General features: G+C 44.7%; 1 protein-coding gene across 3 annotated transcripts in view; it reads right to left on the bottom strand.

Moving 5' to 3' along the window:
* The window catches only part of LOC119660878 (fibulin-1), a 37,977-nt gene extending 14,752 nt beyond the window's left edge, over nucleotides 1-23,225 (bottom strand). The window contains exons 1-6 of one of the 3 annotated variants that reach the window (XM_038069792.1): nucleotides 23,208-23,225; nucleotides 21,818-22,014; nucleotides 8,808-9,441; nucleotides 8,537-8,739; nucleotides 8,317-8,466; nucleotides 16-210 (exon numbers count right to left, since the gene is read on the bottom strand). In XM_038069792.1, the coding sequence (XP_037925720.1) occupies nucleotides 16-210; nucleotides 8,317-8,466; nucleotides 8,537-8,739; nucleotides 8,808-9,441; nucleotides 21,818-21,905 (1,270 nt within the window). In that variant the 5' untranslated portion in view covers nucleotides 21,906-22,014; nucleotides 23,208-23,225. Of the gene's footprint in view, nucleotides 1-15; nucleotides 211-8,316; nucleotides 8,467-8,536; nucleotides 8,740-8,807; nucleotides 9,442-21,817; nucleotides 22,331-22,582; nucleotides 22,934-23,207 lie in introns of those variants that run through there. The other 2 variants (XM_038069790.1, XM_038069791.1) reach the window with 2 other exon arrangements.

The raw sequence follows: 23,225 nt of genomic DNA, 5'->3' as shown, positions 1-23,225 counted from the left end.
CTGCAGATTTGTTACCTAAACATTTTCCATGTTTTGAAGTATAGCCAGGTCGGCATTTATCTGGTTCTGAAGGCGCTGAATGCTTGGAATACTTCGGTGGCAAGCCATCAAAATTTGGAAGGAAGGATTCATCATGACATTCATAGCTCCCTGGCTTATTCTCACAGATAAGCCCATCTTCACATGGAGTTTCCAGGCACTCATCGATATCTAGGACAAAGCTGATTATTCAGTAAAAAATATTGGCATTCTACAAGACGTAAGGCCTATGTTTCTAGTCATGACAGTCTATGATACCTAGCCTGAAGCAAAGTTCTTGTGCTAGTCCTTCGAAACAATTGACGCGGCCACGTCAACTACAAAGAAACATACTCAACAAAAAGTGTGTGCTCTTGATTACCGATTAGTAAAATAAGTCGAGAAACCAGAAGAAGGTTTTGTGTTTTCTTATGTGGGGAACCGAGACAGTTCCAATTATGCATAGTTACAAATTCATACCAAGCTTATTTGTTCTCAAAACTGAAACTTGAGCAGTATTTTGCAAGTGGAAGGCACCCAGCAATCAAACCAAATATGGAGGACGAGAAGGGTAGTGTTTTTACGGTGCAGGGCTTCGAAAACCCAGTACCGGCGGTTTTTGGGAGTCGGCAAGCGGGCTCCCGGCCGGCTTCAGTAGTGAAAAACTTGGCTACTTTGGCATCTAATGCCATCTTAGTGGGTTGGAAATGAGATCTACACGGGATCCTTTTCGAAAAAGCTCAAAACTTGGGAGGTCACTACTAAAGGCAACTTTACCCCTAGGCAGTCGAGATTCGTCGAGGGGCTCGGAAAGGAACTTGGAGAATCCCCGGACTGACATCATTATCGATGCTGTAAAAGGCGATCGTGGAAGGCAACAAACCGCAACAGCGTTTGTTGAAAGATGGAGGGGAAAAACACCCAAGCGTCATGTGGAAAAATCACACGGGAGACACAGGTGACGCCACCTCAACGTAAAATAGGTGAGAGCCCGGGCAAACGGCCTAGGAATGTGAATTCCTTGGTGTCCAGCAAGCGGCCAAGAAGAAAAAGTTTGATCGCCAAAGGAAGCTGCGCCGGAGAAAGTTCCGGGTAGTTCTTCCATTACGGGTCCAACTGTGACAAAAGGGGAACAGCCTACAGCTTGTAAACCGCCAGCTAGCGGCACAAGGAAGAAAAGAAGACTCGTCCAGAAGTAATCATTATTTCCAAGAAAGGAGATATGTCCTACGCCGACGTCCTTCGGAAAGTCAAAGCCGATCCAGAATTGACAGAACTACGTACGCAAAAGGGAGATCAGTTGCTGGAACTGAACAATTCTAGCGAGAAGATAGTGGAAAGCTTTTGCGGCCAGGTGGAGAAGGTGCTAGGTGAGCAAGCTGACGTGAAAGCTCGGAAACAACAAATAGTGATCGAGTGCAAAGACCTAGACGAGATTACATCACCAGAGGATATCTGTGCTACGCCAAGGGGACAATTCAACCTTATCGACCTAGAAGACAGTGCCATCAAAAGGATGAAGAAGGCATATGGAGGTACACAGACCGCTATTTATTAGCTTGCCGACAGAATCCGGGATTAAACTGATTACTGCGGGCAAGGTAAGAATTGGTTGAGTCGTGTGTCGACTTAGAGAGAGATGCTTCAGATGCCTCGATTTTGGTCTCTTTGCAGCAGCATGTACTAGGGAGTACGATAGGTCGAAAAGGTGCAAAAAGTGTGATGAAGAGGGTCTCCCTATCAAAGACTGCATGGGAGATCTGCAATGCATTTTCTGCAAAGGGAGAACAGGAGTAGATGACCTGCACATTTCAGGTGGTGGCAGGTGTCCGGCATACAGGAGGGAGCTGAATCGTAAGGCTAAATGAGGTTGATACACATCAATTTCAACCATTGCGAGGCAGCTCCAGGTTTGCTCTCGCAAACCATTCGAGAGTCGAATATGGACGTGGCGGTAATATGTGAACCGTACTGAAATTACATTAGTGCTACGTGGGTGAAAGACTCATCGGGAAACGCGGCGATATGGGCATGTGGACGGCAAGCCATTCAAGAAACAATGGCATTCGGGGGAACCGGCTTTGTACGGACGAAAGTCAATGGCGTCCATATCTACAACTGTTATACTCCTCCAAGTGCAACATTAGCGCAATATGAGGAGATGCTGGATTGGTTTGTTGTTGTACGCTGGAGACCACAGTCCCAAAATCATTCCCAGCGATTTCAACGCGTGGGCTTTAGACTTCGGAAGTCAAGTGACGAACACCAGGGGCCAAATCTGGCTTGAGAGCTTTGCGGAGCTAGACATCGTACTCGCCAACGTTGGATGCGCGCCCACCTTCCGAGGCAGAGGACTAGGCTCAATAATCGATCTAACCTACCTCCAGTACCTCGTTAGCGAAAGGGATGTTCTGGCGGGTGAGTGAGCATTACACCCACACCGACCATCAGACCATTTTTCTCGAAATGAGGAAGGGGGAGGCGACAGTCGGGTAAGCATCAAAAGCGGAAAAACCAGGATAGCTGGGTGGTCCACTGGAGCTTTCGAGGAAGAGACATTCCTGGCGGCTTTAGAAGGAGGTTACGATGCGAGGGGAACGGTGCTGGAAAAAGTGAGCCAGCTATGTCAACGGATAACTGCGGCCTGCGACTCTACAATGCCGCGACGCAAATTCCATGACGTACTAAACAACTGGTGGAACCAAGAAATCACGCTGTTGAGAGCATCGTATCTGCGAGCGAGGAGGCTTTGCCAAAAAACCAGAGAGAAACCAGAACATCAGCAGTCGGAAAAAGAATACCGCGATCTTCGAAATAGCCTTTAGAAGGCTATACAGGAAAGTAAGAGGAATTGCTACAAGCAATTGTGCCTTGAAACAAATACGAACCCATGGGGCGCTGCTTACAAGGTTGTAATTAACAAGATTCGTGGACAAAAATCACCCCAAGTGACGTGTCCGCGACTCTTGTTCAAAATAATCACAATCCTTTTCCCACAACAAGAAGAAAGCGGACCTCATTCAATGGTTCAACAGGATGTTTTCACAATCCCCGGGGTAACCGAAGAGGAACTACGGGAGGTCTGTGGACGAATTGGAAACAATAAGGCTCCGGGATTGGCCGGGATTCGGAACAAACCCCTAAAGTTGGCTGCTAAAATCAGGTCCGTATGGCTCATAAGTAAATTTGAATCATGCATGGTTGAAAGAGTGTTTCCCGCTCAGTGAAAGAGGCAGAGGTTGGCTCTGCTATTGAAACCCGAAAAACCACCTCTTCATATTGCCCTATCTGTCTTTTAGACACCATGTTGGAGAGGGTGATATACAACACACTGCTTCCGCTCGTTGAGTTAGGGGATGGTCTATCGGAGCGGCAGTATGGGTTTCGTAGAGCGTGGTCCACGGTTGATGCCATTACAACGGTCGTGGACCTGGCCCAGGAGGCATCGGCCGCTGGTAAGTGCTGTGCGGTGGAAACGCTGGATGTCAGGAATGCCTTCAAGGAGAAGGAGGATGATTCCGGCTGAAGTGACTGCGGGTTTCTTAAAAGCTACTAAGAAGGAGCTGTACAGGAGATGGCAGCAACGGTGGGATAATTTCGAAAAGGGTCGCAGGACCCATACATTGATCCCGTGTATTGAGAGATGGGTCGAACGCGAGCATGAAGAATTAAATTACCACCTAACGCAGTTCCTTATGGACACGGTGGATACAGGAAGTACTTGCATCGCGTCGGATTAAATGAGTCTCCAGATTGTCCCGAATGCGCCGCTCCACCCGAGGACCCGGAGGATGTTATGTTCCACTGTCCGAAATTCATTAAACGACGGATCCCATAATTTCGTGGAGGAGATGCTGAGAGCAGACTGCAATGCGATAAGCGGAACAGTAACTGCGATACAGGAGAAGCTGAAGGAATTGAAACGAGCTCGGGAAGCGTGACGGACGCGTAACTTACTTGTGATGGTGTAATCCAGACGCGTCCTCGCGAAGTGATACTTCACCGTGGTCCCGTGAGGATATGGGCGAAGAAGTGGGGGTGGTTTATTAACTTCTTTTGAACAGATGTCGGTATGGAGGATATTTCGAAGCCTAGGCAAGTCCCCATACTATTACAACTATTGTCATTATAATTACACAATTACAATTGTAATTGTAATTACAACTACAATCGTAATTACAACTATAGTCGTAATTACAACTACAATTGTAATTGCAATTGTAATTACAACTACAATTGTAATTACAATTATAATTACAAATATAATTACATTTATAATCGCAAATATAATTATAACTACAACTGCAATTACAATTTTAATTAAAACTACAATTGCAATTAAAAATATAGTTACAACTACAATTGTAGTTGGTTATAATTGTCATTACAATTGTAGTTGTAATTACAATTGCAATTACAATTGTAGTTGTAATTACAACTGTAGTAGTAGCAATTACAATTGTAAATATAATTGTAACTCTGTCTCTCTCTGAGAACGAGACCTGTTACACTTTGTGGGTCATATTTTGAGCTCTCAATCCTACCTTACACCCGATATCAGATGTGGAGCTAGTTTCGAAAAGTACTAATTGGTGATCAAAGTGTAGTATAGGTCCCAGGGCGAAACGTGAAACCACAATACCTGGGAAACGACTGCTGAACCAACATCAACAGCTCTACTACCAAACCCAATCTCCACCTTCACGTGGTGACCGCTGGGAGCTCTTTCTTATGGAAAAGCTGAAGACGGAGAAGGATAAAGGCTTGTTTCCCGCGCTTAAAAACGGAACAAATTGTACCAACGGAGTTTGGGGGTAAATATTACAATTAAAAGTAACGTCAAGCCTACACTGCTATTTTTTCGCAACTTTACGTGCTAATGAATTTTGCGGGTAGTTAATCAAGATAGATAATAATGTAATTGTAATTTACAATTGTAGTTGTAATTATAATTGTAATTACAATTGTAGTTGTGGTTGTAATTACAATTACAATTCTAGTTGTAATTCAATTGTAATTACAATTACAATGGCTGTAATTACAACTGTAGTTATAATTACCATTGTAATAGTGTTACTGTAATTACAGTTAATTGCACAACCGTAGTTGTAATTTCCGAGTTATCACAATCTCGGCAGATGCCGGATTTTACCTAATACTAGCACTAAGTGCCAAGCATTTAGGCTTGGACGATCCTACCTACTTAAAAACTAAAGGGGCACTGGTGGTGGTGGCCGGTGGTAGGTCAGTGGGAGAATCCGTCGAGTACTCCCCGCAACATCGAGCACGCATGCAGAATGGTATACTTCTGCATGGTTTGAGCCAGACTGTGCGAAACTCCCAGGACATCAAGGGAAGCCGTGAGGGATTTAGGTACAATAACTGTAGCTGACAAGATTATGGGAACTACAACGACCCGCTCGAGACGCCAAATTTCTTTGATTTCCCGAGCCAATGGCTCATAGTTCACCTTCTTCTCCACGTATTTCCGTTCAATGTTACTATTAAGGGGGATAGCAACATCAATAATATACGCGGAGCGACCCGTCTTGTCAACTAACAGTACGTTAGGCTTGTTGTGGGCGGTATGGCGATCAGTCAGAACTTGCCGGTCCCACATGCTGTAAGCACTGAACTATCAAGTACTGCTTGCAACTAATATCGGTAAACCGGACATGTTCTCGTGATAAGCCCATGCTTATATGCAAGGTTTTGATGGATAACCTTACATACAGCATTATGCCTGGTGATGTATTGCACCGGTGCCATAACAGTACAGCTAGAAATGAGATGGTCCAACGTCTCTAACGCCGAACCACACATTTTGCACTGGTCGTTCTCCACCCGTTCTTTCATGATGAGCTTTTTATAAGCTCGGGTGGCGACCACGCCATCCTGAATGGCACACATGAACCCCTCCGTCTCAGCAAAGAGCTCCCCAGCACACAGCCATCTGTTCGACAGATGCAAATCGACAAATGGCTGCCAAAGGCAATTCACGTGTTTACCGTGCATTGCCTTCGACTTCCATTCCTCGATCCGCTCCTGGTCCGACTTCACCCCACTCAGAGGATTGAAAGATCGATCCTTCAAGTTAAGTGGAGTCAGTCCACAGTCTGCCTTACAGACAGCCGCATGTAAGGGACTCGCCTGCTCTTTGCTGTAAAAATAAGCGCGCAGCGATGACCACGTCAACTACGCCCCTACCTCCGATGTCACGAGGCAGGTTCACCCGCTCCACGCCAGACTTTGGGTGATGCATTCGGAATTTGGACATAGTTGTCCGTATCCGCCGCTGGACGTTTTCCAGGTCGGTCCTCGTCCACGGCAATATTCCGAATGCATAAGCCAGTGAAGGGATAGCGAATACATTCAACGCGCTTATTTTATTCTTCCCCGAGAGATGCGATTTCAACATCAGCTTTACACGTCGCAGGAATTCGGACAACAGAGCTTCCTTCAGATCACCAACTCGAGCATGGGTTCCTTGCAGAATTCCTAGGTACTTGTAGAAGTCTGTCTCGGTCATAGGTTCGATGTGGAGGTTACCAATGCTATGTCCGGCATGCGGCTTGTGATGACCTTTGCGGATGGCTTGGATTCGACATTTGTCTAATCCAAACTCCATCCGAATATCACGGCTGAACATGTCTATTATTCGCAACAGACTTCTAAGATGGTTGTCAGTACCAGCATACAGCTTGATGTCATCTAGGTACATCAAGTGTGTCAGTTCGCACTTAGCACGTAGGCCATATTTTATTGCAAAACCATGCCCTCTAGCATCATTCAGTAGCGATGAAAGGGGGTTCAGTGCCATACAAAACCGAAGAGGACTCAATGAATGACTCAATGAGCCCTTCCGTATACGGATGGGCTCTGAGGTATTAGCACCCTTAGATGTACGCACCGATAAGGTGGTATGCCGCCCTTCCATGACTGTCGCCAAAAACTTTATTAGTTTCGGATCAATGCGATACAGATTTAGGATATCGATTAGCCAGGTATGCGGAACGCTATCAAAAGCCTTGGCATAATCGATATAGCAACTGAAGAGGTTTCTTTGGCCTCTAGTTGCTTGTCGTACAACTACCGAGTCGATAATGAGTTGCTCTTTGCAACCCCTTGACCCAACTCGGCAGCCCTTCTGCTCCTCGGACAGAATGTTGTTGGTCTCGAGGTGCGCATTGATCCTTCCACTAATAATGGACGTGATGAATTTGTAGAGGGTTGGTAAGCAAGTGATCGGTCTTGTGTCTGCGGGGTCCTGCACCGTGTCCTTCTTAGGGATAAGGTAGGTAATCCCCGCAGTGAGGAAAGGTGGAAATTCCTTCGGCCGACTCATGACCTCATTTATATTGCGTGCCAACCGACTGTGTACGCTGGTAAATTTCTTATACCAGAAATTACTATTGTAGTTGCAATTACAATTGTAGTTGAAAATATTGACTATCAAATTCTACTTCTTAAGTGGAGAACTTCCGAGATTTTTTCCTGTACCTCCATATTCAATATGTACTTACTGAGAGCATAATTACGTAATTAATGTGGTAGCATATGACCACTTAATGCCCATATACGCACCTAAATTCCGTCAAAATATTAGGTTGTTGCAAATGAAATGGCCGTTTTGGTACTAAAATTTGAAACGACTGTAAAGCTTACAAAAATTTATTTATTTAATCAAAATAGGTGCCAGTCGATTCGGAACACATTTGTCGAGCTTTTTCACTTTTCCAAGTAGATGCAAGTGCCGGGACACTGTCGAATAGTGTACGCCCAGTTTCTTTGCAATGTCTCTCATAGACTGACGTGTGTCGGATTCGACTAGCAAACGCAACTCGTCGTTGTCAATCGATGGTCCTGGATATCCACGTGGCTCACTTTGAAGGTTTACGTCGCCTGACCGGAATTTTTCGAACCACCGCCGTGTGGTTCGTTCGCTGACCGTATCAGCTCCAAATGCGCTGTTAATGTTCTTGGTCGCCTCCGCTGCTTTATGACCGAGTTTGAACTCATACAGAAAAAGTATACGTTCTTGGCTCTTTCTATCTCTCCATCTTTTTTTTCCTTTCTATTCACTGTTATCACAACAATGGTCAAAACTGAAATGACTACTTGATTAAATGTAGCAGTATTTATACTTCATTATTCGACACCAACAGCGCCAACTGGTAGTGGTTTAACACAGCAAATTGTCAAATCGGCCATTTCATGTGCAATAACCTAATATATGCATCTAAATATTTCACCCCGTACACGTATATACTCAGTTATAAAGCACACTAATTTTATTACCTTCACATCTTCTCGTTTCAGGATTTAGTAGAAATCCTGTCATACATTTAGTTGATGGCTTATCCTGGCACGTGTATCCCCCGCGACTATTCAAACAAGTTTGCGTTTCTGGAGTGCAAACGTGTAGTTCTTCCACACACTCGTTGATATCTGCCAAGGATAACGAAATTGAAAGCACGCAGTTAGTAGATATGCTACCAATGACGAAAGGATCACTTACCTTCGCATTCTTCGGATTTCGTATTAAAACGGAATCCATCTTGACAGCGAGTCGATTTCACGTTCAGACACTCAAATCCTCCGATCACGTTGTGACAATATTGATTTTCATTGCAGTTGGCCGCTCCCGTTAGGCATTCGTCAATGTCCTCGCACTCATTGGTTTTGGGGTTTTTCTCGAATCCAGACTTGCAGCCGTCTAAGCTTTTGGGACGAGAAAAAGATAAAGTTAATGTCGCAGAGAATAAGGATGCTTTGGTACTGGAATGAACCTTTGATTCGCTTCGATACTATCGTCCTCGTCATCGTCATCGGTATCCTCCTCATCCTCATCTTTCATTGAAGCCTTGTCTTCATCGGTGCCTTTATCTGCCTCGCTATCTAGGGGCGTGCACGTTACTCGATTTTCATTGAGAGTGTATCCTGGAGGACATTTACACACGTAGGAATCTTCCGTGTTCTCGCAAACGTGCGAGCATAGCTTTGGGAATTTCGCGCATATATCGTCACTGTCAGACAGGATGAAAGTGCCTCCGTTGACCTCGTTGCAACACAGCTCATAGGACTCATCGTGCGATAAAAAGGAGAAAACATGCGATGAACAATTGTTTCCACTAACTGCGACTGCCAAACCTATTTGGCAAGCATTACAGCAATTCTGGTAAATCGTTGAGTTGACTCGTTTGTTTCCTTCACACTTATTGCCTTCTTTGGCGGCATCTCGGCCTGCAATACAGTGCTGGTTGCCTAATTCTTTACTACAGCAAATGGTGAAAGATGAAATGCATAGACCCCGCCAAACTGCAGGGATTTTAATAACATAATCGAAATTGTCACAGTGGCCTTTATCTATGGCCCACTTTGATCCGGCGCTACAGCATTGACCGAGTTGAGATAGAATTTCGCCTGCAAATTAAGAAGAGGGAAGTTAATGCAACAACTAAAGAATTGAAAGTGAAACCAAGTCAAGTTAACGAAGCATGCAAGCGGCTACTTTCAGGTTGAAACCTTCAGGGTTTCATAAACATCCAAAGGATCTGGAGTTCAAGAAGAAAAGGTTCAGAAACAATCCTAGTATCAACAAATGCTATTCATAGCTTTTCTTTTCCTCCCCAGGTAAAAAAACCCAGAAATCTGGGTCTTGTGGAGTATGCGGCGTACGCGGCGAAAAAGTTCTCTCCAACCAAAAAATGAAACCTGCTGCTATTGGCTTTGAAAATATAAACGAAAAGCTATGCACTCTGCGTTTGCGAGGATAATTTAGAAATATAAGCTTCATAAACGGTCACGCCCCTACAGAGGAGACTGCAGAGTCGGAGAAGGATGCCATCTACGAGGCAGTTGAGCGGCCCTTCGAAGCCTATCCCAAGTATGGTATCAAAATCATACTTGAAGATTTCAACAGTCAAGTAGGGACGGAGCCCGTATTCAGACGATACGTCGGCTCCCATAGCTTACATAGGGATTCCAATGATAACGGATTGCGGATTATTCAGTTATCCGTATCGCACGAAATGTTTGTTGGAGGTACCTGGTTTTGTGGGGTCAAGCAGTGCACTGCAGGATAGACTGATGCGGAACATAGCTCCCTGAGACCAATCTATCTCTCTCTAAGGATGAGTTGTCTCTCCTCTGCGATGGTGTGTGCCTTTTCAGGGGCCAAGCCTCTCGTCTACCAAGACCGTTAGTGAGTGGTGATAGCCACATCCTGTACGAGGTGACCCTACTATTAACAAAACGCTACGGATCTAGACTGGGGAGTCGAAAAACACCTCCCCCAATCCAGGGTGTCATGCGAACCGTGCCCATTGGATAGTTTGCAGTCGGGGTTAACTGACTGTATTCGAACGGAGCCTCATTGATACCTGGTCGCCTCAGTGAGTAAGTTAGATCTTACCGTGCTACGGGGGGCTATGGCACGGCGGACCTCTTAACCTCCATACTCGTGGGAATCAAATGAGTACAAAACTAGAAAAGAAAACAAAAACCAAAAAAGCGGGGCCCCGTACCGCACCAAAACTGGTTAATCAGGTGGAGGCGCGTCTCCGAATTACTGAGAGCCAGGTGACTACACCCAAGAAGAGAGAAGTTGGGACGTCAAGCAGTGGATCCAAGGTGAGCATTGGTATACTGCGTGGACTACAGCCAACGAACAGCACTGCTCAAAGAGCAGGGACCAGCAAAAGCACGTCTGAGATAAATATAACAGACGTCAGGAGGGAGACAGGTCTCAGTGGCGCCGGGGTTAAATGGTACCTGCCCTATCTGAAGGAAGGCCTGAAACCAGAAGAGGTCCTTAAGAAGGCTCAGGACAGACCTAAGTCATCTCTACCGGAGCCGAGAAAGCGGGGAACAGCAGAGATCAGCCCGCATGAAGGGAATGCTCCCAAAAAATCCAGACCTGAACCCACGGGAGGAGAAAACCCGGGCAGGTCAGGAGTGAAGGAAGGACCCAGGAAGCCCGGCATTAGCTATGCTAGTGCGGTCAAGGGCATTCGATTGGCCATACTGCCAAAAAGGTTTCCCGAGCAAATACTCACTCGGGAGGAACAGGAAACCATTGAGGAACTTGTCGTCAAGCAGATGATCAAGGGTTGGACGTCGAAACTGGTGTTCACCGGGATACGCTTTCGACCAGGCCTTATACTGGTGGACTGCACGGCGGAAGGCACCGCAGAATGGGTTAGAACCATAATTCCTAGATTGCCAGGCTGGGAAGGGGTAGAACTGTCAACATGTGCTGGGGATGATATACCAGGAGCCCACATGGTGACAGTTTTTCTGCCAAAGGCCGCGGCAATAGAAACAGAAGACCTTATGAGACTCCTAATTGCTCAGAATGAAGACCTCCATACTCGACTATGGAGAGTCTTCAGAAGCAAGGTGGAGGGAAAGGGTAAACTCCTCACGATCGGGGTAGATGACCGATTCCTGGAGGCAATTAAACGTCGGAGTTGTTATATCAACTACCGATTTGGCAACATACCCGTGCATGTGCACAAGGAAAAGCCAAGGAAAGAGACCTCGGAGGAGGCATCGGGTGGAAAACTTACCGAGGTTCTTGAAGAAGTCGCGGAAGGCATAGAGGCGAAAAGAACTGGATCTACCAGGGAAATAGACCTGTTGCCCAGTGAAGAGCAGAAGCTGGACGACCTAGACCTAGGACTCCTAGGGCTCGGGGTGGACAGCGACGCGCAGGAAAGCGCCATGTCGGAGGAGGAGGGTGACACTCCGACAGTGGAGAAGAGCTCCAAACAACAACGGAGCCAATGGCCAGCACCAGGATAGCCCAGATAAACGTCCACCATGCGAGAGCTGCATCTGCAGTGATTGCAAGGACAAATTCCAAGGAGAACATTGCAATAGTGCTGGCTCAGGAGCCCTGGGTGTACCCGGGGCAGATTCGCGGTCTGCAAGGAGGAGACATGCAGGTAATTTGGGACTCCTCTTGTGAAAAACCAAGAGCTTGCATAATTCTTAAACGTAATTTAAAATACATATGTCTTTCAGGGTTCTTAACCGGGGACCTTGTGGCTATCCAAGTCTCATTGGAAGCCGGGAGGAGCACTCGAGAGGCAGTTGTAGCATCGGGATACTTCCCAGGAGACGAGAGCCAGGCTCCACCGGAACAAGTCGCAAAGCTGACGGAGTATTGCGAGGAGAGGGCGTTACCACTTCTTCTCGGCTGCGATGCCAACGCCCACCACGAAGTGTGGGGAAGTGACGACCTGGGTAAGTCATTGTTTTTTTTTTCTATTTTCTTTTTATTATTTTATTTCTTTAAATTTTACATATTGTTTATATTTATTTTTTTTTGTTATAATTCATGTGTTGAAGTTTGTTTGAACAATGAATAATGGAGCTTGAATAATCCAATCGTAATTTGAGGACTTCCTCCCTTTCTTATCCTCCTTTCTCTCGCGGAATTTCTATAAGGGACATCCTCAAAATGAATAACTGGCCTGAGGATGTCGAGGATTGTGAGATCGTGGTCGAGGTCGTGGATCTTCCCCTCCTTGATCGCGGCACTCGGGTCCGGAGACTTAAGGCTCCACGCGCACGGTCGAGCCGTTTTTTTTTCTTTTCTATTTTCCAATTTGGTTCGCGTTCTGTTTATCATTCGATAGGCCGTCGCGAAATCCTGATTAATATCGATTTTAGAATCCGGTGCGGACCCACGCATCGGAATAGACACGTTGTTTTGTAGTAGTGAAGCGTGAGCGATCAAAGCGCTCAAAGGACCCCTCCCCCCCTTCCCAAGCCTGGCTAGCACAGAGGCGTGCAAGAACGTGTCGACCGAGCATTTTGATGGAGTTTCAATCTTTGTGGGCGGACCTTCACGGTCAACTTAGCCAATTTGTTTAGATTTTTGGGATAGCTCTGCCCTCTAGGTCATTATCGGCCACTCAGGATGATCGACCTGATCTCCTAAAACCACTCCTATCATTACAAAGCGTTCGACCTAAAATATACCATCGCAACCTCTGTGAATCTTACTCGGGACCTGGAAATCACGCCGCATCAGATGGAAGCATACAGAAGAACTTGCGAAAGACAAGCGGGAGGGGGTGATTCGAGATCACTGCGATGAACTGAGGATATCAAACGAGTTGCAAGTCGAGGATCTTAGTCGGGAGCTAAACACGGTGTACAAAATCAAGCGCTCAAAAAGGTTCCCTGGCCTCGTTTCTCTTGTGACTAGCGCACTCGCGAAATTAGGCGCCAAGTATTTATCTGGGCTAGCGACAGCAGGAACCAGTGGCCATCTCGATTATCGAAATGTAGCTATACGTCACGAAGTGGAGGCTATGAAGCACCACCAGGCAAGAATCGCGGCCTTAAAGCTCAATATAACGGATTTGGAATACCATCAGGTCGAGCGGCAAATCAATAAGATGATGGAAAAACAGGAGAGGTCCATGCTTAAGCAGAAGATTTCGGAATTTTCCATGGGGATAAAAATCGCAGCCAAGCATCACCAACTCTTAAATATTCGGCCTTAAGGGAAGTGGTGGAATATGTTTCCCGTAGCAACAAGGAGGTCCCTGGGATAATCCTGCCAGAACGAGAAGAGCCCGAGCGAATATTTGAGGTACATCCAGTGGCAGCTTGGCTTCAAAATCAGCTGGTGACGGTAGAGGATAGATTTGAGCATGTGGCGTTTCGGTTAAGGTTAGGGAAATACCGCGGTGCATCACCACTAATTGGACCAAAGTGTATGATGGAGTTACAATACAATTTAATTCTCCGCCGAGCGAGGTTAAACTGTCAGATTCTGGAGCACAGGCTATAGCAGAACTTAAGCAGAAGCTAAAAGAGGAGATTGAAGAACGAAGCGTTCTAAAGAGTTACATGGCTGTGCTGGAACCGCTGGGTTATTCAGCATAACACTGGCAGGGGTAATAATATGGGTGGAAAGGAAGAAGAGAGGGAGGAGCGGAAATCAATCTACCTTCGTAAGCCATCTGTCGGCAGAGGACAAGTGCGAAAGGCGTCCATACAAAGAGGCGGGGACACTCCACCAGTAAGTTCTTCTGTATAGGAGACGAGGAAGCAACTTTTTTTTTTATGTTTTTGAATGCAAATTACAGTTAAGAAAAGAACTAGGTGTTTTTCCTTATAATGTAAATATTTTTATTTTCCTTCCACATACAATTGCTTCGGAGACCACGTGCCTCCTTCCTCAGTGCTAGTATCTAATCCTAAACCTAAATTTTTGAGCCAACTAACTTAAGCAAGACCTAACAATTCGCCAAAACACTACGTTAGGACTGAAACGTTAAAAATGAGAATGGGTATTAACTAATCAGTAGCAATAGCACTAACATATGATAATGGGTGTCGGCATTACTTATAAAAATGGAATAATCATATATCACGTCTCCCTGAATAAAACGGCAACCAAGGGTCATTGTATATATTACATCATCATAATCATGGTATAATCCGGAAAAAAAGAAAACACACACCGAGATCGCAAACTTCGCATGCGTTATCATTTTCGAAAAGGTTAAAATGTTTCAAGGTCAGCCCGGCCGTGAATTAGCTGAGCAATGTTAGCGTCACAATAAAATTATAGAATACATGGCGCATGGGGAAGGTTTGAAAGCGGTGTCAATATATTACTTGAGAAAAGAAATTTGATAAGGCACAACAAACCATGGTCCAAGTGAAGTAAGGAATTTATTAAAATGACAAGAAAAGAAGTGTACATTGTATTGTAGTGTAGCCTCTTCATAGCATCTCGGCGCGAGCTTCAAAGAGTTCCGACGGTAACAGCCAGCTCCAGATTTGCTTCAGGCGAGAGGATGTTCAACCATAATTAAATTGATCAACTTGGAAGGACTCGCTTGAATTATCATCCAACAAATTGGTTCAAGAATTAAGCGGGGATTGCGAAAACAGGCCGTTATACTAGAGCAATGCAGCAGTAATGGCCCCAAAATCATTCATCAACATGATTGCCAAGTTCTGCCATATATGAAAAATGTGACATACGGAATTGAAGACATAATAACACGCACACTAACGGTAGTTGGTCTGAAAGTTGAAGGCAGCATGGGAAGGCACGACCTCGTGCAAGAAGTTAAGCAGTACCAGGTGGTAACGTCCAGTGCAACAGGTTAAACTGGTAGCAGTACAGCAGTTCGAGCGCCGAGTACGTTCCTGGTGAGATAATAAACTAAGCTCAGCAACTTGGTAATATATAAATATAAAGTCATTATACTTGTATTAAAACAAAAGCCGTTGTTATTATTTCTCCCCCAAGCCTTTAGGAACCTGAAATAATAAAAAAATAATACCAACGAAAAAGAAACAACAAGTTTTTTATTATTTCAGATAATTAATCGTTGCAAACACCGCATAATTACACTCAGAAGTTCCGCCGGAAGGTCACAAGTGACCTGGAACAAGCGAGCCCTGGTAACATTTCCGTGAGAGTATCTGGGAATCACCCCGTCGACGAAGAATCTTTTAAACAGAGGCAATATTGACTGGTTTTGCAGACGAGTTCGCAACTACTACTAGTTGCGAAGGACCACCAAGACGTGGAACTGTATGCAAGTGAAACCATTCATACCATCAAAGCATAGCTCCATGGGAGTAATGATCAACGTCAAGTTGAGCTTCAAGGGGCACCTGGACTATGCGCGCGAAAAGGCAGGGAAGACTAACTCATCTCTAGCAAGGATAATGCCTAATACTGGAGGGGAAAAATCCAGTCGCCGGCTGCTTATCGCAGGGGTGAAAACCATCTTGCTATACACGGTCCCTGGATAATACATTGACCCAGCGTAAGTTCGGCATACCGGTCAATCGCGCTGAGGGTGTGCAATGATAACGACAACGCAGTTCCTCACGGGACATGGTGGATACAGGTAATACTTGGGACAGGCTTCGAGGGTTCGTTCTACTGCCTCGTAGGCAGTATATGCTCGAAGAGTCGCGTCTGGTTGCGGCACTTGTTGCCGGACGCACTGTTGAACAGGCGCAAAGCAGACTTGGCATATTGATGCGACGGGCAAGCGGATGAATGGCTGCTCACGGTTTCAACCTTGCGCTGAAAAAAACCAAAGTAGTCATTCTGACCAGAAGGAGAATCCCGACCCTGCATCCCATATCGATCGGCAAGTTGACTATATAGTCAAAACCAGCGATTAAATTCCTTGGTATATTGCTCGACTCGAAGATGAGCTTCTTCGAGCAAATCAAAGCAGCAGCGGACAGGGCTGCAGCTGGAGTCGCAGCCTTGAGTCTGCTAATGGCGAATGTCGGGGGCCCCATATCAATTAGGAGACGTCTCCTCATGGGAGCAACGCGTGGTGATTCTATAGGCGCTCCCCCACGGGTCTACATCTGCTTCTAAACAGAGCTCCTTAAAGCATTCCCTCTTGCTCCGTTGGATGGCGAGCTTGAAGGTTTTGCGGGCTTCCTTATAGGCGCGCTCTTTTTGCCCTTGGTCAATTCTGCCTACCGCTCTTTGAGCCGCTCTTCTGGCTCGGTGACAGGCTGATCGAAGGCTGGCCAGTTCAGCATTCCACCAGTAGTTTGGTCTTCTACTGGGGAATGAGCACCTCCTCGGCATGGACGCGTCACACGCTTTGGCGATGCATTCGGCCACATGGACAGCTCGTTCCGTAGAGGCGCCTGCTTTATTAGGTTGGTCTAACCACACCTCCGTGAAGGTCTGCTCATCCAGAGCTTTAGTGGACCAGCCTGACATCTTTCTCGGTTTCGTGCATGATGATCTTATGCCCGGTGACTCCACCCATAGCCCAAAGAAGATTGCCTGGTGATCGCTGTGGGGGTAGTGGTTGCTGACACACCAAGACATACCACGTGCCAGTGCAGGGCTGACAAAAGTTAGGTCTACGATTGAGGTAGACCCCCCTTTCTGAAAGGTGTTTACACATCCTTCGTTGGCCAGAACGACATCGAACTGTGCGAAAGTGTCTAATAGACTACGGCCCCTTGCATTTGTCTCTCTGCTACCCACTCACGGGCCCAAGCATTAAAGTCACCAGCTATCACCCTTGGACTACGACCCCTTGCGTCGAGAACAAGGCTGTCAAGCATTTCCTCGAATTCGGGCAGTGTGAGGCTTGGTGGGGCGTAACAGCTGTACACATATACCCCGTTTATTTTCGCCCACACAAAGCCGCTGTATGTCTGATTCCCAGTACATTGGATGGCTTGTCGACCGCATGCCCATATCGCCGCTCCACCAGACGAATCTATAACCTACACGCCACGTGATAGTTTTTATAGGGTTCGCTAATGATGACAATTTCCACCTCGGATTCGTAAATGGTCTGCTCGAGTAAATCTTGAGCGACCCTACAATGATTGAGGTTTATTTGAATACACCTCATTTTTCATTGAAGTCAGCGCCTTCCTAAATTCCGAGCATTTAGCACTTCCGGCAATATGCCGGTAATCCCGTCCCTCACTTCCTTCGCATAATAAGCATTTGGGGTCCCTATTGCACGCTTTGGCAATATGGCCTTTCTCCCCACACCTTCTGCATCGATCGGACCGATCAATGCCGCTGGTGCATGCCTTCGCAAAATGACCAAACGCGAGGCACTTGAAGCACCTCTTTAGAGAAATCTGCTCTCTCAGACGGCAAACAACCCATCCGATTCGAACCTTCCTGGCCGCCAATAACTTCTGCGCGGCGTCCACTGGCAATCGCAAGGTGGCCGTCTGAGTATTGCCATAGGCTTTCCGCAAACTCACAATGGACTCTTCGGCAAGTTCCTCCAACTCCGTCTGTCTGTCTGTCTGTCTGTCCGTCACACGCATTTTTCTCGGAGACGGTTATAGCGATTGACACCAAATTTGGTAGAAAGGTGGGAACTGTGAACGCTCACGCATACAGTGAATTACATCCTTTTACGTCGAATTTAAGGGGGTGTACAATTTTTTTTCATCAAATATAGTCATGTGGGGTATCAAATTAAAGGTCTCGATTAGTACTTTTCAAAGCCGATCTTAGTTTTGACATTCGTTGGAAGGGTGGGGAGCGCGGGGGTTGAAAGTGATCACTTCTTTAAGGGGGCCATTCTCAGAAACTACCAAACGGAACAATCTGAAAAAAATCAAGAGGCTGCCACTATACGGTGCCTGGGCTCCGAAATACCTTCCATGCCGATATCTGCTTAAATAAAGCTAATAATAGTATATTACTACAATTTTTTGTAATTGGTTAGAAACCCCCCTTAAGTTCATCCTAGTACCATTCATTTTGCAGTGATATAGGTTATAATATAGAGCATGATCTTACCAAGTTTGATGGAAATTGCACTATTACTAACAAAGTTATAGTACCTCAAATTTGTTGCTTCTTTGAAAATTCAAGACTATGAATGTCAATATCACCCGAAAGTGGATACTCTCACATAATATATGGATATATTACGTGCTACGTACTGAGAAATACACAAAACCTTTCGTATCTGAAGCGTTTAGCCTCCGGTTTCCCGACTTGTTTATATTTGATGTTGGTTAAATTGTTGACATTTGCTAATAATATTACACTCAGGGTGTGAGGTGTATGAGGTTGACCATTATCAACACAGGACTTTCCATCAAATGATTTATTTAAATTGCTTTCTAGAAAATAGAGGGCAATGGAATTTTTAGCTATATTACACGGTTCTGCCATGCACTCGTCGCTCCTCACATCTTTTTCTTTTTGTTTAGCCATCAGTTCACAAGCGGGATCGGCCTGTGGTGATCGGTTTCGTCATTTTATTTTATCAAATGCCTGATCTTGAGACCTTTAAATCCCCATCCAGCATATGAAGCCACCATTGTTTTGGCCGGCTTTTTGGTTGCTTACCAGTGCTTTCGATGTTGTGACCAATACTGGTTGTTGAATTCTCGTTAGTGTGAATTACGTGACCACACCATCGAAAACGCCTCTCTTGCAGTTTTTCCACGATCGGTGCAAACCCGTTCGATCGCGGGTATTCTCATTTCAGACGTAATCAAAACGTGTCACGCCACCAGTGCAATGCAATATCTTGGTCCCCATTACCGCAAGACGCCGTTCATTGACCTTTATAGTCGGCCAATACTCAGAACTATAGAGAGCGGCAGACGGACGACATTGCAGTAAATTTTAGATTTGGGACATGTGTCGATCACAAAAAACACCAGTTGGGGAATGTCACTTCATCCGGGTTGCGTTAATGTGTGAAATAATTTCATTACGCAGTTCTCCATTGGCAGATAGCATTGACTCGAGATATTTAAATTGCTGAGTTTTGGCAATGTCGGTAACCTGCCCTTGGAGATATTTAAATCGCTCAGTTCTGGCAATGGTAGTAACCTGCCCAGAACTGAACGATTTCAATATCTCGGGTCAATGCTATAAGTCAATGGAGAACTACCTTATGCTCCTCACTTAGGGAAACACAAAACCTTTTATACTTGAAGCGTCAAGCTTCCGGTTTCCCGACTTGTTTACTACTACGTATATTTTATTATTTGCAGAAATTTGCAGAAATACCGGAGAAAACTCCAGCAAAATCCAATATATAATATACAAAACTTGTCGCAATTGGAGCATCCATGTTCATGCTTGCTAAAAGTTTCTTTGCTGATGTTGATGCGAAGTCCTTTTTCTTCTCTGATTCCCATGAAATACTCGCTTTTTAGTGCGAGCATGACGTTGAACGTCAAAGCGATCTCCCTTTGTACGATCCATTTCAAAAAATCACTGAGCGCACAAACAGCACAATACTTACAACAAAATATAACTGAGTATAATTTGAACGCCTTTCAGTGCTCACTCTAGACTATATTATCCTTTTTATTCCAAACAGCAAATAAGTTTAGACAATTGACTGGTTTTCCATCTTTTTATATTTATACCTATGTTCGAATTTAAAAGACTCAGGTAAAAAACTAACAGGTAAAAAAGATACGATGCTCTTTCTTATCAAGTACTCTAGCCGCGGCTGCAAACTCCTTGCCTGTTTAACACTGTAATTTCTGAAGGACTCGGAATATCGGAAAATCCCTTTGCCCACATATTCTCCACTATATATAGATACAATTCAGGCAAAAAAAAATCGATTTCTCCAACCCGACACACGGGATGACCCCCTTAATCGGATAATTCTAAGTATGTTAAATAAAGCGTTAAAATTCAATTACAAATACGACATTACTTTTTCCCCAACCCAATATTAGAGCAAAAATGCGGGCGATGGGGTCCATGTGGATCGTACGGCTCCAGTTAAAGGTTAAACAAACTATTTTATGTACAGAGTATTGGATCATGTTTTGTGAGAGTATCACATTCCAGGATGGATTCAAACTCATTGTTCTTATTTGGTGTATTAGGTTGTTGCAAATGAAATGTCGAATTTTTCAATGAAGTGAAGTTAGTTATGATTTTAATGTTTAAAACTGCCGCAAGGTGACTCTGGTGGTATGGGATAATTGAGTATAAATAGTCGTTCGTTCGATCAAGGAGTCATTTCAGTTTCAATCGTCATTGAAGTTCCAAGTAAAACTCAAAGAAAAAAGCATGGAAGGGAGTCAAAAATGTCTACTTTTTCTATATGAATTTAAACTTGGTCACAACGCAGCGGAGGCAACCAGAAACATTTGCAGAGCATTTGGAGCTGACGCAGCAAACGAACGAACGACACAGCGGTGGTTCGAAAAATTCCGATCAGGCGACATGACCCTCCAAAGTGAACCTCGTGGACACCCAGTACCATCGATCGACAACCACGAGTTGCGTTTGATAGGGGAATCTGATCCCCGATCATCGATTCGTGACATTGCAGAGAAAATAGGCGTACACTATTCGACAGTATCTCGGCACTTACAAAAGCTTGGAAAGGTGAAGAAGCTTGATAAGTGGGTTCGGCATGAACTCAACGAGCAAAACATGGCGCTGCGAATGGAAATATCCAGTTCTCTACTCAACCGCAACAGGAACAATCCCTTTTTGCGCAGAATAGTGACATGCGATGAAAAGTGGATATTGTACGACAACCGTCGCAGATCAGCGCAATGGCTAGATGCCGATCAGCCTCCACAACACATGCCAAAACCGAGCCTTCACCCGAAGAAGGTAATGGTAACTGTTTGGTGGTCTGCATCTGGAATTATTCATTATTCGTTTTTGGAGCGTGGTGAAACAATTAATGCAGAGAAATATTGTGCCCAACTTGATGAAATGCACGAGAAATTACGTGTTCAGCGGCCTAGATTGGTCAACAGAGATGGAGTGATACTGCTCCATGATAACGCCCGACCTCATGTTTCCAGAATGACGGTCCAAAAATTAAATGAATTACGATATGAGACTCTTCCTCATCCACCATATTCACCCGACCTCTCGCCAACCGACTACCACTTTTTTAAGCATTTAGATCACTTTTTGGCGGGGAAACAATTCAGCAATGAAGTAGCTGTCAAAAGTGCCTTTGAAGAATTTCTTAGCTCTAGAAACCCAGACTTTTACGAAACTGGAATAAATGCCCTTGTATCTCGTTGGGAGAAGTGCATTGAAGCTGCTGGTTCTTATTTTGACTAATAAAATTAATTTTCATAAAAGTTATAGTTTTTTGAAATTTTACTCAAATATCCGACATTTCATTTGCAACAACCTAATATATTGGAAGCCTTTGGGGTAGGTTTGGGGACGAGTAGAGATAATTCGAAAAAGATATTCCGTTGAAGGATAATGGTTATTGGACCCGACCATGGTTCCGCTTCATTGATGACAATCATAGTATGTATATGGGACACTTACCTTCCGCATCGGCGAACAGGACCACTGAACATAACACTAGACTAACCAACAAAAACCAAGTGAAATTTTTACTTTTACTCATCGACATTTTTAGCGATTTTCATATCCGGTCTTCACTCCACAACCACAACTTTTTCCGGGGAGATTACGAACATCGAAATCCTTAATTCACACTTCACCAAGATATAAGTTATGAGCTAGACGGACGGGTTCCAAGGAATATTTGAAAAAAAAAAACTTTCAAAAAAAATACAGAGGAACAGGCACTCCGCGCTTAAGAACAATTAGCAACAACAAAGCTCCCTTGGATTTGTGGATGATCAAGCGAAAGCAGTAAAGATACTTATTTGTATGGTAGGTAATTAACGTGGTATGACTTTCTGGAAGATGGAAGATATTCTTCACATGCACCGCAACCGCCAGTGTGTCCGGTAAAATCATACAGAAATCCGAGATCACCCAATTCGTTCATTTGATCTACTATCGGGGTATTGCACGAGCTAACTGAGTGACTTATTTACTCACACTATAGCCTCAGAAACGCTGTATGATCAACATGTGGTTGTTGCGTCCTGAAGTATGAAAACGCGAAAGGCAAACAAAAATCCGGGAAACGAAATGAAAGAACAACAAATCCACTGAATGCAAAGACAACTAGGGCAAACATTACCAACAGATATATGAAAAAAAAACAACCAGAAAATCCCAGATATGGCTCAGCAGAAGGTTTAGATGATAAGCTTTCCTATAATGATTTTTTCTCACCTGAAGATCCTCCATGATCGGAATCGGAACGCCTGAGCGGCGCCGTACTATGTTTACTTTTAAGGCCAGTAAAGAAGAACTTATAGGTTATACAGCACAGAGGCTGGTAAAAGTTACCGGACATCGATCAGGATGATCCAGTCTTTCCAGCCTTTTCTTATAGACCCAATATGTTCCTAAATCCACAGAATATAGGAGAATGGCAAGCACTTGGTGTTCTCGAGAAAAATTAGGATACCACATAGATTTTAGATATTCCAAACACTAAAAGGAATCAACAGATTTTTTGAAGACCCTCTTTTATTTTAGGGGAAGTCCCTAATCTCAGGAATCACCAGCTAAATTCTGGGCATATAAAGTAACCCAAAAACAGTTTCCTCAATGCAGTGTCCGTTGAATTTTACCATTCACTTTCTCGGCCCCAAACCTTGTCTCGTTACTTTGTTTACTCTAGATTTTATCAGTACGTATATGTATGTGAATCTTTTTTTTTTCGTTATCTTCCTTCTCATCAGGTTTTCTCATCGCCCCGTCCAGCTATCTTCATATGTAAATAAGAATGCTGATATCACAGAAGATATAAGAATAAAGATACTAAAATGCGACCGTGACCAAGTTAAATTACCGCATGCCTGCACAGGAA

The sequence above is a fragment of the Hermetia illucens genome, chromosome 7 (assembly GCF_905115235.1).
Source record: "Hermetia illucens chromosome 7, iHerIll2.2.curated.20191125, whole genome shotgun sequence".
Classification (NCBI taxonomy): domain Eukaryota; kingdom Metazoa; phylum Arthropoda; class Insecta; order Diptera; family Stratiomyidae; genus Hermetia; species Hermetia illucens.
This window is presented reverse-complemented; position numbering and strand designations above follow the sequence as displayed.